The sequence below is a fragment of the Portunus trituberculatus genome, chromosome 45, assembly GCF_017591435.1.
Source record: "Portunus trituberculatus isolate SZX2019 chromosome 45, ASM1759143v1, whole genome shotgun sequence".
NCBI lineage: Eukaryota > Metazoa > Arthropoda > Malacostraca > Decapoda > Portunidae > Portunus > Portunus trituberculatus.
Genome location: NC_059299.1, coordinates 2,061,589 through 2,076,588, shown reverse-complemented (window position 1 = coordinate 2,076,588; position 15,000 = coordinate 2,061,589). Strand labels below are relative to the sequence as shown.

The following is a 15,000-nucleotide window of genomic DNA, read 5'->3' as shown; positions in this document are numbered from 1 at the left end:
TGTCAAACGTCCCTACTCTATTTCACTCTTGTTCTCACTCTACTCTCCTTTTCCTAGTGTTTCGTCAGCGTGTTCTATTTTTCCGAGTGAGTTAACCCCTTCAGTACTGGAACGCATTTCTACCTTGAGTTTTGTGTATGATTAGACGATTTTATTGACATTAGGAAGGGTCTATGGAGGTCAAACGATTAATGGCCACAGTCTTCACTAATTTGATCCCTACATGAGTTTGTGAAGCTGTTTAAAATCACCAAATGGTAACCAGATGAATAGGAAAATGCGTCATGGTACTGAAGGGGTTAATGGCATGAACGTTTCAAGTTTTCCTTCATTGTGAGTTTGTGTCTTATTTTCTCGCCAACGTGTTCATTTCCGGCTGTTCTGCTGTTCTGTCTCGCTCCATTTGTTTGGTGACTAAGCCCAGTGTTATCCTCCTCCTCCTCCTCCTCCTCCTCCTCCTCCTCCTCTCTCTCTCTTAGTTACTGCTATCTCTATTTTCTTATTAAGCGGCTTTCACGTTTTTTTTTCTTTCTTTCTTTCTTTCGTGTCTTTTTAATCCGCCATTTATACACACTTTCTCTTATTCGGGCTTCTTGTTCACACACACACACACACACACACACACACACAAACACACACACACACACGTAGACACTTAACATATTTATATTATCATATCACTAAATTCATATATCACGTTAACACTTACAAGTTTATTAAAGCCGTGTCTGTAGAGAGTCGAGGGGAGTGAGAGGGGAGAGAGAGGGGAATGAGTGGGGGAGTGAGAGGGGCAGGAGAGAGCAGTTAAGGGAAATCCAACGCTTATAAACACGAGCTGAGGAAACTTGACGAGTAGAAAGTAAAGTAATAAAAGATTGTGTGCATAATATTGACTAAAACGGGGACAGTCAATGCCTCGTTTTTTCCTCTTGCTTCACATTTGTCCGCCATCGTTGGTGTGGCAGAGAGTGCACCGTGGCTGAACAAAGACACTGGTGAGGGAAGCAACTGTCTTGGTGCGGGGAAGGGAAAGGAAGGGGAGAGAAGGGGAGGGGGTGGGAGCTATGAACTGTTGGGGGTATGTAAAGTTAGGTGGGGAGGTTGAGTGAGCGGGGTCAGGGGGTGTGATGGGTCAGGGGTGGTGGGTGGTAGGGGAGGGGCAGTGGGTACGGGGGAGGCGTGGCAGTTTATGTTGATGTTGAGTGTTTTCCGGGTATCCTGTGGTGGTGGTGGTGTGTTCTGGCCTGGCGGTGAGGCCCACGCCCCTGCTGCCACTGTGGGGAGGGTTTGGCCTTCTGGTGAGCCCATACCTCCTGGGAAAATGAGAGAAAGTGGCGTTGCTGCGTGGAGTGAGGGAAAGTGATGAGTCGGGGAGCAGGTGAGCAGCAGCAGGCACCACCACCACCACCAACGCCGCCACCACCACCACAGTGACACCAGTCCCGCCTCGCTGGCCCATCCGTCCTGCCGCTGCTGCTGGCTCACCAGGGCATGAGGCACGAGTGGGGAAGTACTTGGATACCCGGTGACCTCGGCCAGGGCCTGAGGGAGCGAAGGATGGGCGGGGAGGACGCTGGCAGCGGCGTGCGGGGAGCCTGAGCGTGGTGACTCGGTGAGTAACCGTGTGAGTTGCCAGTCGCTCATTGGACGTCGTAGGGGGTGTACGCATCGCACGCTTTCTGTCAGCCACATAGTCGCGCGCTTCGTCGCCCCCACGTTCCTGCATAGTGCTGACGACCGCTGACGAGGCTGAGGGATAGCAGGGCACTGGTTCTATCGTTGATCTATCCCCCGGGGCGGCATGGCGTCCCGCAGGGCGCCCTCGCAGAACTCAGCATCAGGATCACAGGTCCACTTATCGCCGCTGGAATGCCTGCCCTAGCCATGCGGGGGGACAGTACTCGCAGCTGTAGTAGTGTGTCTGTAGAAGGCCGGTGTAGTGCAGCGTGAGGGAGCACTCAGTGTTGTGGTGGTGCTGGTGTAGTGTGGTGAGTGAGTGAGTGAGTGGTGAGAGTGTTGCTTGGGAGACGGAGGTTGAAGAAAGCCGAGGCTCGCACGCCGCCTGCTGTCACTTGGGATCACCTGCTGCGTCAGCGTCGCCGCCACCATGCCGCAAGGTAGGCCTGTGTGTGTGTGTGTGTGTGTGTGTGTGTGTGTGGAGATTGAGTTGATTGACATTACTTTGACTCTCCTTCCCTCCTAACGCGTGCACGTACAGGGGCCTCCCACACTCGCCTTATCGCCGCGTCCTGTTAGGCCACGTCCTTCCCGCCTCTTCACGCCTTTCATATCTCGCCCTTTGATGTGGGAGACTGTGGCGCCCTTCCCTTCCTCCCTTCACCCCTTCACCAGACACCATCATTCCCATCACTGCCCCTAACCCAGCTGTGTGTGTGTGAGTGTGAGCGGAAGACTGTGTAGGTGGTGTTGACTTGAGAGCTCAGGGGAAGTGGTGGTGGTGACGGTGGTGGTGGTGGTGGTGGTTTAGAGTGTGAGTGGGTGTGTAGCGTGAGAGGTAGAATTCCTGAACGGGGAGCAGGTGACACACACACACACACACACACACACACACACACACACACACACACACACACACACACACACACACACACACACACACACACACACGGAAGACATCTTTTCTATTCACTAATTTCATATAAAAGCTTCGTACTTTTCTTCTTCCTCCTCCTCCTCCTCCTCCTCCTCCTCCTCCTCCTCCTCCTCCTCCTCCTCCTCCTCTTCATCATTAAGTATAGAATATCAAAAGAAAACTCTTATCACTCCTGCAAAACACATTGGTAATATCACTCTCTCCTTAATCATGTGTGCCTCCGCCTTATCACCACCCCAGATAACACACACACACACACACACACACACACACACACACACACACACACACACACCTAGCAATACGTTAGAGTGAAAAAAAACGATAAACCATAAAATTTGTAATGAAAGGAGCTCTGTCTTCATCTCTCTCTCTCTCTCTCTCTCTCTCTCTCTCTCTCTCTCTCTCTCTCTCTCTCATTTTCCTGCAATCTGTATGGCCGATAATATTTTTCTTTGCATGTATTTTGAAATATTTACACGCATCTCATTCATATTGAGTGGAGGGAAGCTGAGGAGGCGAGGCAGTGCTGGGGAAGGGAGAGGGAAGTGAGGGGAAGTGCAGAGTGGGTTGAGGACAAGCTGAGGGGACGAGGACGAGGAGGAGGAGGAGGAGGAGGGATGAGGGGAGATAATCAGGATTGCAAGTCGTGAGAGCTCTAGTATCCTTCCTCCTTTCCTCCCAACTCCCCTCCCTCCGCTTGTCTTAGTCTTCCGTCCTTCCTCTTTCCTCCTCCTCCTCCTCCTCCTCCTCCTTCGTTTAGTTTGTTCGTCCTTCTCCTGCTCCTCCTCCTCCTCCTCCTCCTCCTCCTCCTCCTGACGTCTTTCATTCCTCATGTCTCACCAGCGCCTCCCTCTCGTTCGTCCTTGCTCCTCCTCCTCCTCCTCCTTTCTTTCTCTCATTTAAGTGATTTTATTATGATCGCGTCCGAAGTTACTTTAATGAAGAGACGGAGTAAGGCGAGGATAACAGCGAATATTGGAAAATGAAACGAAACTTCTAAATCTGAATTTGAATCTTCTGACTTTTATCTCACGTGTCCTCCTCCTCCTCCTCCTCCTCCTCCTCCTCCTCTTCCTCCTCGAATCAGGCAAATCCGTGACCTCGTTTCCTTCACGTCTCCCGAGGGATGGCAGGACCCGCCGTGCCTTTCAAGGAAGTGTGAGAGCGTGTGGCCATAAACTGCACGTATTTCTGTTCCTGCTCTGCCTTCACGCCACCTCGCCTTGCCTCGCCTCGCCCGCTGCCGTGTGGAGGTGGCGGGGCGGTGGCGGGCGGCGGGCGGCGGGGTGCTAGTGACTTTGGGTCCATATTCTGAAATACTTCCACGCTGCACCTTCACTGTTTTCCAAGGGCTCTAGTTGAAGTGACAGATTTGTAAGGATGTTTCTGTGATTCTAGGCAAGTTTTCTGCATTACCAACAGGACAAATGCTCTTTTGTAAGGGCTCTAGTTGAAGTGGCAGGTTTTTAAGGGTGTGTCTGTGATTCTACGGACATGTTAACAAGTTTTCTGCATTATCAACAGGAAATATACTCTTTAGAAATCGCGTAGTAGTCTCTGTGGTATTATTATTATTATTATTATTATTATTATTATTATTATCCAAGGGTTCTAGTTAAAGTGAAACGGGTTTTGAAGAGTGTATCTGTAATTCTAGGGACATGTTAACAAGTTTTCTGCATTATCAACAGGACAGATACTCTTTACAACTCGGCTAATTGGTTTTCTAGTCTTTGAAAATGGTCGCGGTGAGAGAGAGAGAGAGAGAGAGAGAGAGAGAGAGAGAGAAGCATTTCTGAATACGGCGAGTCCTTCCACTGCGTAGCGCCCCAGAATTGCGTCGTGGGTCAGGGTCAAGGGGAGTCTCTGGGGCTGTCATGGGGGTGAGGGGGAGGGGTGGGGAAGGGGGAAGGTGACGTGGTGTTTTACTGTCACGCTTGTAAGTCACTGAGATTATTTTCTTATGCTTCTTATTTATTTATTTATTTATTTTTATTTCTTGACTCACGGCAGTTCTTTGTGTTGGTTCCTGGAAGTTTTAGTGTCATGTGTTTGTTTTTCTTTTCTTTTTCCTTGTTTTATGCATTGATTTCTACTATTTTTTGTGTTATTATTTTATTTTATCGTTTTTAAGTTTTTTTTTTTTTGTTACTGTATGTTTTGTTGTTGTTTGTTCCACGCTGCTAGAAAACTAATATCTTTTTTTTTATCTTTCCTATTAATCCCTTCCTCTCTTCATGTATTTAAAAGCCCCAATGTGATTTACCCAACCCTCAGCCTCGCCAGCCTCCTCGCATCCCTCATGCCACTAACGCCAGTATTCAGAAAAGCCTTCCCCTCTCACTAGGGAAATTTTCAAGGCCACCGAGACAACTAGACAGGTTTTCAAGACAATTTCTCCTTTTAATAGACTACAAATCTTGCTAATCTATCACCAGAACCAGAAATACCCTTAAAAACACGAGTATCTTCAGCTAGAGCCTTTGGAAAGCAGTGATGGTGAGAGAGCAAAGGGTATCAGAATACGGGATCTAAAATACCTCCATCACATCTTCATAACCACGTGTTCATTTTATTCAATTCATGAGGTTAACCAGTGTTCATTTTATTCAATTCAAACAGTCTGTGAGGCGTGTATTTAAAACCCCCACGTGCTTTGACAACCTTCCTCCTCCTCCTCCTCCTCCTCCTCCTCCTCCTCCTCCTCAGCACAGTAACACGAGACGCCAGAGAGTGCGTGGCCTTGTCCTCACGCCTCGGGAGGGTCAGACATCCCCTCCTGACCGCATGTGTGGGTAGGACGTCTGAAAGGGGCGAGGTTAGTGGCGAGGCACGTTAGGGCATCAAGGCTCATATTCTCAAACACTTCTTCGCTTCACCTCCACTATTTCAAAAGGCTTTATTTAAGTTTACACGATTTTTTAAGATGTTTTCACGTTTCTAGAGGCATAATGACAAGATATCTACACGATTAACTGTAGCTCGTCATTTCTGTAGCCTTGGAAAATAGTCGTGGTGAGAGAAGAGCGATTTTTAAGGTGTTTTTACGGTTCTAGAGGCAGAGTGACAAGATTTCTACACGATCAATTGTAAGTAGAAACACTCTTGAAACCCCCGCTAGTCACCTCTGTGGCCTTGAAAAATAGTCATGGTGAGAGAGAAGAGCGATTTTTTAAGGAGTTTTTACGGTTCTAGAGGCAGTGACAACATTTCTACATTAACAGCAGAAACACTCTTGAAAACCTCCGCTAGTCACCTCTGTGGCCTTGGAAAATAGTCATGGTGAGAGAGAAGAGCGTTTCTGAATACTGGTCATATCCTACAACTTGTATGTACGTTTGTCTTGACCACTCCTCTTGTCTGACTGGTATAGGAAGAACGCCTGGACCTTGAGATTTATCCTCCTCCTCCTCCTCCTCCTCCTTCTTCTATTCTGACTCTTCTTTCGACTCCTTACTCTTCCTCTGCCTCCTGATAACCCACTCCGCCCCTCGCCAGCCAGAGATAAGGGCGGGTGAGAGGCGGCCGTGTCCTTGGTGTTATCATACGTGTTGTTAAGTTTGTTCTTTGTTATTGCTTGGTGATTTGTTGATAACGTGTGTGTGTGTGTGTGTGTGTGAGTGTGTGTGTGTGTGTAGTCAGCAAGTAGGCGGTGAGAGCCAGACAGGCGGACATAGAGAGAGAGAGAGAGAGAGAGAGAGAGAGAGAGAGAGAGTTTATCTGTTTGGTTTTTCATAACAAGGCAAACAACAAAAATACTACTACTACTACTACTACTACTACTACTACTACTACTACTACTACTACTACTACTACTACTACTACTACTACTACTACTACTACTACTTTTCCTGAGTGGTATGGCAGAACAGACCGATTTTCTCATTAACTTTCGAAGAGCGAGGGAAGAGACTTAAGCGCTCTCCAGTCTGTCATTATTGTGCGTTGGGGGGGCGATGGATGGTGGACCTGGGAGGGGGAACGTGAGGGATGGGCGATGGCGGGAAGGGTGGACTGGGGGACTTATGTGTTATGTTTTATAAAATTTTGTCACTGATAAATTCTAAAGGAAAACATTTGTGATGGAGCATTTTTTCAGATTATTTTTGTAAAGATAATATTTCGTTGTGGTCAATGAATATCTATCTGTGTGTGTGTGTGTGTGTGTGTGTGTGTGTGTGTGTGTGTGTGTGTGTGTGTGTGTGTGTGTTTTAAGGCTCATATAGTGGTCCGTATTCAGAAAGGCCACAGAGATGATTGGTGAGGTTTTCAAGAGTGTTTCTACAGTTATTAGTGTAGAAATCTTGTCACTCTGCCTGTAGAACCATAAAAACACCTTAAAAAAGTCGTGGTACAGAGGAACCATGCGTGCTTTGAGGTCCGAGGGGTCTCCAAGCGCACGGAATCGAATCCTGTCCACGGTCCGAGTGTAGGTTGGGCTTCCTCACTCGGGGCAACGGTTTCCTAGCGGGTGGGCTTTGAGATAGGAGGTACCCCAAAAAGTATCCCCTTTAACCCATAAATTCCCGTGAAAAACCCACATGGTATAAAAAAAACGAAAAAAAAAAGCCTTTTGAAATATTGGAGCGTTAAAGAATATGAGCCTCAGAAACACTTTGCTCTCTCACGACGACTGTTATCAGAGGCTCTAGTTGAAGATACTCGTGTTTTTAAGGGTATTTTGTGGTAATGGTGATGGCTTAGCAAGATTTCCAGTTGATCAAAAGGAGAAACTGTCTTTAAAAACCCAGTTGTCTATGGAGGCTTGAAAAATTGTCATGGTGAGAGAGATCAGATGGAAAGAAAGCTAGTCTCTCTCTCTCTCTCTCTCTCTCTCTCTCTCTCTGTTATTTATTCCCCTTCCTTGTGCTTTCCTCAAAAATTAGCCACGCCTTGTCCTACACCCTCATTAAAAGGCGAATCCAGTGTTCCTAAAGGCGTTTCCTGCATACTGATTCATACCTCATACATCTTTCCGCGCCTGGCTCCTTTCCCCCCCAACCTCCTCTCCCTTTCCCCTCCGTCAGCGCGTTCTGCAGTACCCCCCAGCAACACCATGCTCCCCTCCCACCCTCCTCCCTGCCATTACTTCATCATCTCACCTCCACGCCAATTACCTGGTATATTTGTGCTCACCTGTGTGTGTGTGTGTGTGTGTGTGTGTGTGTGTGTGTGTTTCACTGTTTGATCTGCTGCAGTCTCTGACGAGACAACCAGACGTTGTTTCCGATCTTCGGATAGGCCTGAGACCAGACAACAAGGTCACAACTCCTCGATTTACATCCCGTACCTACTCACTGCTAGGTGAAAGGAGACACACCTAAATATCTCCACCCGGCCGGGGAATCGATCCTCGGTCCTCTGGCTTGTGAAGCCAGCGCTCTAACCACTGAGCTACCGTGTGTGTGTGTGTGTGTGTGTGTGTGTGTGTGTCTTTGTGTGTGTGTTTACCTGTCATCTTGCTCTTCTCTCTTTTGGTGGTGTTGTTGTTGTTGTTAGTGTTGGTGTTGTTGGTGGTGGTGGTAGTGGTGGTGGAGCTTTATATTGATGTTCTTGTATTTTTTCTATCATTATTTTCTTTGTTGTTCTTGTTCTCTTCTCCTTCTTCCTTTTTTCTTCTTGTTCTTCTTGTTCTTGTTCTTGTTCTTCTTATTATTATTATTATGTTATTATTATTATTATTATTATTATTATTATTATTATTATTATTATTATTATCATTAGTTGTAGGGCGGAGTGATTGAGAGGAAGAGCTGAGTGGGAGGAATGGATTTGGCGGAGATGGACGGAGGAAGAGGTGGGTGGGAGGGGGAGTAGGAGGAGAGAGCGGAGAAGAGAAGGAGGGTTGGTGGAGGAGAGGAGGATAGAAGGAGGAGGAGGAGGAGGAGGAGGAGGGGTGGAGGATGCGAGACGAAGATGAGATAGGAAAGTTGTGAGAGCGTCCAAATTTGTTTGATTAACCTGAATGCCGGTGAGAGAGAGAGAGAGAGAGAGAGAGAGAGAGAGAGAGAGAGAGAGAGAGATTTCCTTAACATTTCTTTTAAAAGTATATGAAATTAAGAATCTATGCGCTGAAAATGCGAAGTAGATAAATGCATGAATAAAATCAAGTAATTGGGAGTTAGAAAGGAGTGGAGTGAGAAGGAAAGCATAAATCTCGTACACACTAAAATAAACAAAATTGAGGAGTTTTAGACAAGTTAATATGAAGAACAGACGAACATTAATGACACACGTATAAGTGAAACGATAAATTAACAGAAAAAGATGAAAAAAAATGAGAAAATAATTACCGTTGTAACCTAAAAGAAAATTAATGAAATAGATAAAAAAAAAGACAAATAAAACACAATTAAAAAAAATGAGAAAATAATTCCCACTTTAACCATAAAAAGCAAAATAAAAAGAAATAAAACACAATTAAATAGAAAAACAAGAAAATAATTGTTACTGTAACCTGAAAAAAAAAGAAAATGAAAAGACAAATAAAATATAATAAAAAATGAAAAAAAGAGAAAAAAAGATAAATAAAACACATGTAAAAATGAAAAGAAGATGAAAAATAGCAGAAATAATGAAGGTAATGAGGTTACGGGTGTAGGAACAGTAGTGCGATAGTAACAGGTGTGTAGAGTGGCGGCTCAGGTGCGCTGGGGGATGCAGGTGTGGTGATTGACGTCAGAAATTACAGGTGACGTTAATTCAGGGTCTCCCGCCACCTGTCTACGTGTCCACTCTCTGTCTCCACCTCTTCCACCTCTTCTGTGTTCCTCTCCCTCTCTCCCTCCACCTTTTCCACCTCTTCTCTTTTCCCCTCCACATGTCTCCTCTCTGTCTCCAACCCCGTCCTTCCACACTCACCCTAACCAATATATTCCCTCTATTTTTATCTGTGTGGCATTTTTAATTGTTTTTTTTCCTTCTATTTTTGGAAAGTTTTTGTGATAGACAGTGTTTGTGTTCGTGTCACGTCACTTTTTATGAGTCTGCGTGTGTCTTTAATTCGTGTTTTAGGGTTCATAACTTTTATCCTTGTGAATTATGTCTGCCAGGTGTGTGTGTGTGTGTGTGTGTGTGTGTGTGTGTGTGTGTGTGTGTGTGTGTGTGTGTGTCTCAGTTGCCAGTTTCCCTACAGAACCGATAGAATTAGCCAAAAGGACAGGGATAAATATATCTTGAAACCTCCCTCTTGAATGAAGTCAAATCATAGGAAGGTGGAAATACAGATACAGGCAGGGAATTCCAGTGTGTGCGTGTGTATGTGTGTGTGTGTGTGTGTGTGTGTGTGTGTGTGTGTGTGTCAGGTTGTAATACTGGTGCACATTCTTCAGCGTTTACTCTCTTTAATTAACGTTCACCACCAGTTTAGACACGCGTTCCTCAGTGCGTCGTTACCAGCATCAATTTTACGTCATTGGTGTTGGCTGGGGTCGTGGCGGAGGGAGACGTGTCGTGACGCTAAACACAACACAAAGACGCTTTCACACGCGCTCTGAAACTCCAAAGGCGGAGAGAAAGGGGAAAAAATGATGTGTAGGAAAATAAATAGATAAATTCTCTTGTCATTGCATATCCAGGAACTCGCCGCGTCTTCGCCTTTCTGTCACGTTTAATGCTGACAAGTCGTTCCCTTTATTGCAAGTTCGTGTTTACTGAAGGTGATCGTGTGTGTGTGTGTGTGTGTGTGTGACTTTTTTTGTGTGTGAGTTTTGTCCTTTCTTCTTTCTTTTCCTGCCTTTTAATGTCTCTCGTGTGCTTTTCCTTTTTTTTTTTAACTCTTTTTGTTTTGATTTTGAAGTTTTTCGTGTGTGTGTGTGTGTGTGTGTGTGTGTGTGTGTGTGTTGGTGAGCAGAAGGACGTGTTGCTGCTGCTGGTGAAGTGAAGATATACAAAACTATAACATTCCACTCAGCTGAAAAGATGGAGATAAGTAGAGGCTGATTAGATAGATAGATAGATCGATAGACGGACAGTATGTAAATAGAAAGACAGATAAATAGACAGATAAACAGACTAGACACGTGGAGAGATTGATAGATAAAAAGTATATAAAAAAATGTGATATCTATAAAACTACAAATAAAAAGATCAAATATTAAAATCATGAACCATAAACACACACACACACACACACACACACACACACACACACACACACACAAAAAATGTAACCAGAGAAAGCAAATATTGAAAATCACACACCACACACACATGACATACAATACTGCCAACCAGATTACTTGGCCATATTGCCTAACCTTTCACTCCACACTTGCAAGGAAAAGACGCCCTTATGGAAAACCTGTAGTAAAAAGTGCCTCTGTTTTATTAATTGGGCGCCTTCACCTTCACCTCCGAATTGGGTAGTTTTAATTAGCTTAGATAATTTAGTTAGTCACAGTGGGTGATTTAGTGGGTGTTGTAAATCATGGTGTAATGCTGGTGTGGTAATGGTGTGACTACAATTTTAATGGTAATGGTGTGACTTTAATTCCAGTGGTAATGGTGTGACTACAATTTTAATGGTAATGGTGTGACTTTAATTCCAGTGGTAATGGTGTGACTACAATTCCAGTGGGCCTTTTTTCTTTTTTTACTAATAATTCCAGCCTTTTTCTTTTTTACTAATAATTCCAGTGGGTCTTTTTTTTTTCTAATAATTCCATTGGACCTTTTTCTTTTTTTTCTAATAATTCCAGTGAGTTTTTTCTTTCTAATAATTCCAGTGGGTCTCTTTTTCTAATAATTCCAGTGGGTCTTTTTCTTTTTTTTTCTAATATACATTTTTCTGCCCTTGGTAGTTCTCCCTCTTACATAAAGAAAAAATTTCCTATGCTCTCTTTTCCTCTTCTTCCTCTTCCTCTTCGTCTTCCTCTTCCTCCTCTTCCTCCTCCTCCAGCGTCTTTTCCACAATAAGTTAGTAGAGAATAGATAAACAAACAGGCTAGTGAGGACATCAAGGTCTCTCGTTGTTTGTATTCCTCTTCCTCTTCCTCCTCCTCCTCCTCCTCCTCCTCCTCCTCCTCCTCCTCCTCCTCCCAAGTCATCTCATTACATCATCTGAAGCCTCGCACATGAATCACCGAGACAGGTTCAGAATCTTGGTGTGTCATCTCAGCTTGTTTCATATTCCAAGTCATCTTTTTTCTCATATTCCTTTCATTTTCCGGAGTTCAGGGACAAGTATTTTTCCTCCATGACCACAGAGACGCTATTTGATCCCAAGAACCTCTTCATAACCACACAAACCTCTTCATAACCACACAGCGCGTAGTGTAGTGGTTAGCACGCTCGACTCACAATCGAGAGGGCCGGGTTCGAGTCCCGGAGCGGCGAGGCAAATGGGCAAGCTTCTTATTGTGTGGCCCCTGTTCACCTAGCAGTAAATAGGTACGGGATGTAACTGGAGGGATTGTGGCCTCGCTTTCCCGGTGTGTATTGTGTGTTGTGGTCTCAATCCTACCCGAAGAGCAGTCTATGAGCTCTGAGATCGCTCCGTAATGGGGAAGACTGGCTGGGTGACCAGCAGACGAACGAGGTGAATTACAAACCTATTCATAATCCCACAAACTTCTTCATAATCCCACAAACCTTTTCATAATTCCAGAAACCTCTTCATAACCCCACGAACCTCTTCATAACCCCACAAACCTCTTCAGGATCCTTCAAACTTCTTCATAACACCACAAACCTTTTTATAATTCCACAAACCTCTTTATAAGCCAACGAACCCATTCATAATCCCACGAACCTCTTCATAATCCCACATTTGCTCTAATCCACACCCAACTTTGCCTTCCCTCAATCACATGACTTCATTAACCCTCACTCACTCACCTTTTCTCTCGCTCTCTCACTCTATCAATGTGTTGCACAACTTTGCATGCTTACTCTCTCTCTCTCTCTCTCTCTCTCTCTCTCTCTCTCTCTCTCTCTCTCTCTCTCTCTCTCTCGTTTTTCGTAGTGAACACGTGATCGGGCTTGTATTCTCAAACACTTCTGCGCTTCACTTCCAGAAGGCTTTACTTAAATTCACATGAGTTTTTAGGGTGTTTTAAGCGTTCCATAGGTAGAATGAGAAATTTTCTACATTATTAACATGAGAAACACTCTTGAAAACCCCGCTAGTCATCTCTGTGGCTTTGGAAAATAGTCATGGTGAGAAAGAAGAGCGATTTTTAAGGTGTTTTTACGGTTCTAAAGGCAGAGTGACGAGATTTTTACATTATCAACATGAGAAACACTGTTGAAATTTCAGCTAATCATCTCTGTGGCCTTGGAAAATAGTGATGGTGAGAGAGCGGAGCGATTCTGAATACCACGGCAAGATGTCTGTTTGTTTTGAGATAAACCTCTGAGTCACGCCTCTTGTCTTTCCTCCTATGCACTTAATTCCTTTACGTCTACACACTCCTCCTCCTCCTCTTCCTCCTCTTCCTCTTCTTCCTCTTCCTTCTCAGTCCATGGCAGCCTCGCGGTAGAGGTAAAAGGCGCCTTGTGATCTCCTTGGTGTGGTGATGTATCTCAAGTGTATGTTGTTGTTATTGAATTTTTGTTTATCCTATAGTGCGTTTTCCTTATCTCTCTTTACTCCTCTTCTATCAATACATTATCATATTTCTTTCCTCCTCCTCCTCCTCCTCCTCCTCCTCCTCCTCCTCCTCCTCCTCCTCCTCCTCATCCTCATCCTTCTGTGTCGCCGCTCTTAGAATGGAGAGAGGAACTATTAACTCACAGGTTGAAAGGCTCGACTTGAAGGCTTACGTGGTATTAAGTGGACGAGAGAGAGAGAGAGAGAGAGAGAGAGAGAGAGAGAGAGAGAGAGAGAGAGAGAGAGAGAGAGAGGGGTAAACAAACACTGAGTTGCATCTCCTCTTGATTCAAAGGGAAGCAATGAATGAGGGCAGTGATTTGGGAGTCGCTTATAAGAAGATTGTGTTCCATAGAGACGCGAAGTGAAGGAGGGAGACGAACTACTGTTGTTATTGTTAGTGTTGTTGTTGTTGTTGTTGTTGTTGTTGTTGTTCTGATTCTTCTTTTTAAATGTTCAGTCTCATTTAGCTAAGTACATATACATTATTCTACTACTAATAATACTAACACCACTACTACTACTACTACTACTACTACTACTACTACTACTACTACTACCGTCATGACAACGAATTGACGTCACACTTCATTATCATTGGATTAGATTTGAGTTGGATTTTATGGCTGGAATCCTTTTGAAGTGAGCGATTATTTGCAGAGAGAGAGAGAGAGAGAGAGAGAGAGAGAATGATGAGCTATACTTATTTTCTTTCTCCTTCTCCTTCTCTCATTCGTTATCATGATTATGGTGAACAGCAATGGAATGAGAAAGAGGGAGAGGAGACATGACAAGGGCGAAAGAAAGAGAGAGAGAGAGAGAGAGAGAGAGAGAGAGAGGGGCTGGGAAACACATCTTACACCTACCCTCCTTTTTTTCTTCTCTCTTTTCCTACTTTTGCTTCTTATCCTTGTTTCCCTTCTTCCTCCTTTATCACGGTTCTCCCCTTCCTTACTTCCTCGTATTCTGCTTCTTCCCTTTCGTCACTGCTGAACGGAAGAGGGAATAGAGGCAAGAGGAATATAAATGATACAAAGTGGGATTAAAAGAGCAAATAGAAGGATATTGAAAAGGAGAAAGAGGAATTAAAAGCAAAAAAGAAAGAGGGAATAAGGGAGAAAGATGAAGAAAGACTAGAAAATAACAGAAAGGAAGGAAGGAATAATGGAAAGAGATGAATAATGTCAACACCAAACATAATAAAGACAAGAAATAGAGAGATGAAATGAAATAGGTTTAAAGCATAATGAAGAGAGAGAATAAGAGAAAGAGATAATGAAAGCTAGTACCAAACATAAAGAACAAGAAATAGAAGAAAGGAAAGAGAGAATAATGGAAAGAGATGAAATAAAGGACCAAAAATAATGAAGAATAGAAACAGGGAATAAGAGAAATAGAGGAATAAGAGAAAAGATGAATAAAACCAGTAACAAATATAACGAAGACCAGAAAAACAACCAAGGAGGAAGAGAAAAAGAAGAAGAAGAAGGAAAAAGAGGAAAAAAAATTCGTATATGGAGTTTTAGAAAATAACTTCATAACTTCGAGGAAACCAGAACAAACCGAGACTTTTCTACGCCTTGGGACGTGACACACACACACACACACACACACACACACACACACACACACACTCGAGCTGACTAAGCAACCTAAGAAAACGATAAAAAAAGAAAACGAGAGATGAATTTTTTTCGAAAGTGGGGATGTTGAGGTGAGGAAAGGAAGAGAGAGAGAGAGAGAGAGAGAGAGAGAGAGAGGGGAGAAAGAGAGATAGGGAGAAGGGAGATGG

The 15,000-nt window shown here is 44.2% G+C and overlaps 1 protein-coding gene across 5 annotated transcripts in view; it reads left to right on the top strand.

The window, feature by feature from the left end:
- LOC123519363 (calcium/calmodulin-dependent protein kinase kinase 1-like) overlaps positions 1–15,000 on the top strand; it is a 207,764-nt gene that overhangs the window by 5,103 nt on the left and 187,661 nt on the right. The window contains exon 1 of one of the 5 annotated variants that reach the window (XM_045280632.1): positions 1,306–2,117. The exons of the other annotated variants lie outside the window; for them this stretch is intronic. Within the exon in view, the coding sequence (XP_045136567.1) occupies positions 2,108–2,117 (10 nt within the window). The 5' untranslated portion in view covers positions 1,306–2,107. Of the gene's footprint in view, positions 1–1,305; positions 2,118–15,000 lie in introns of those variants that run through there. 5 annotated transcript variants of the gene reach the window in all.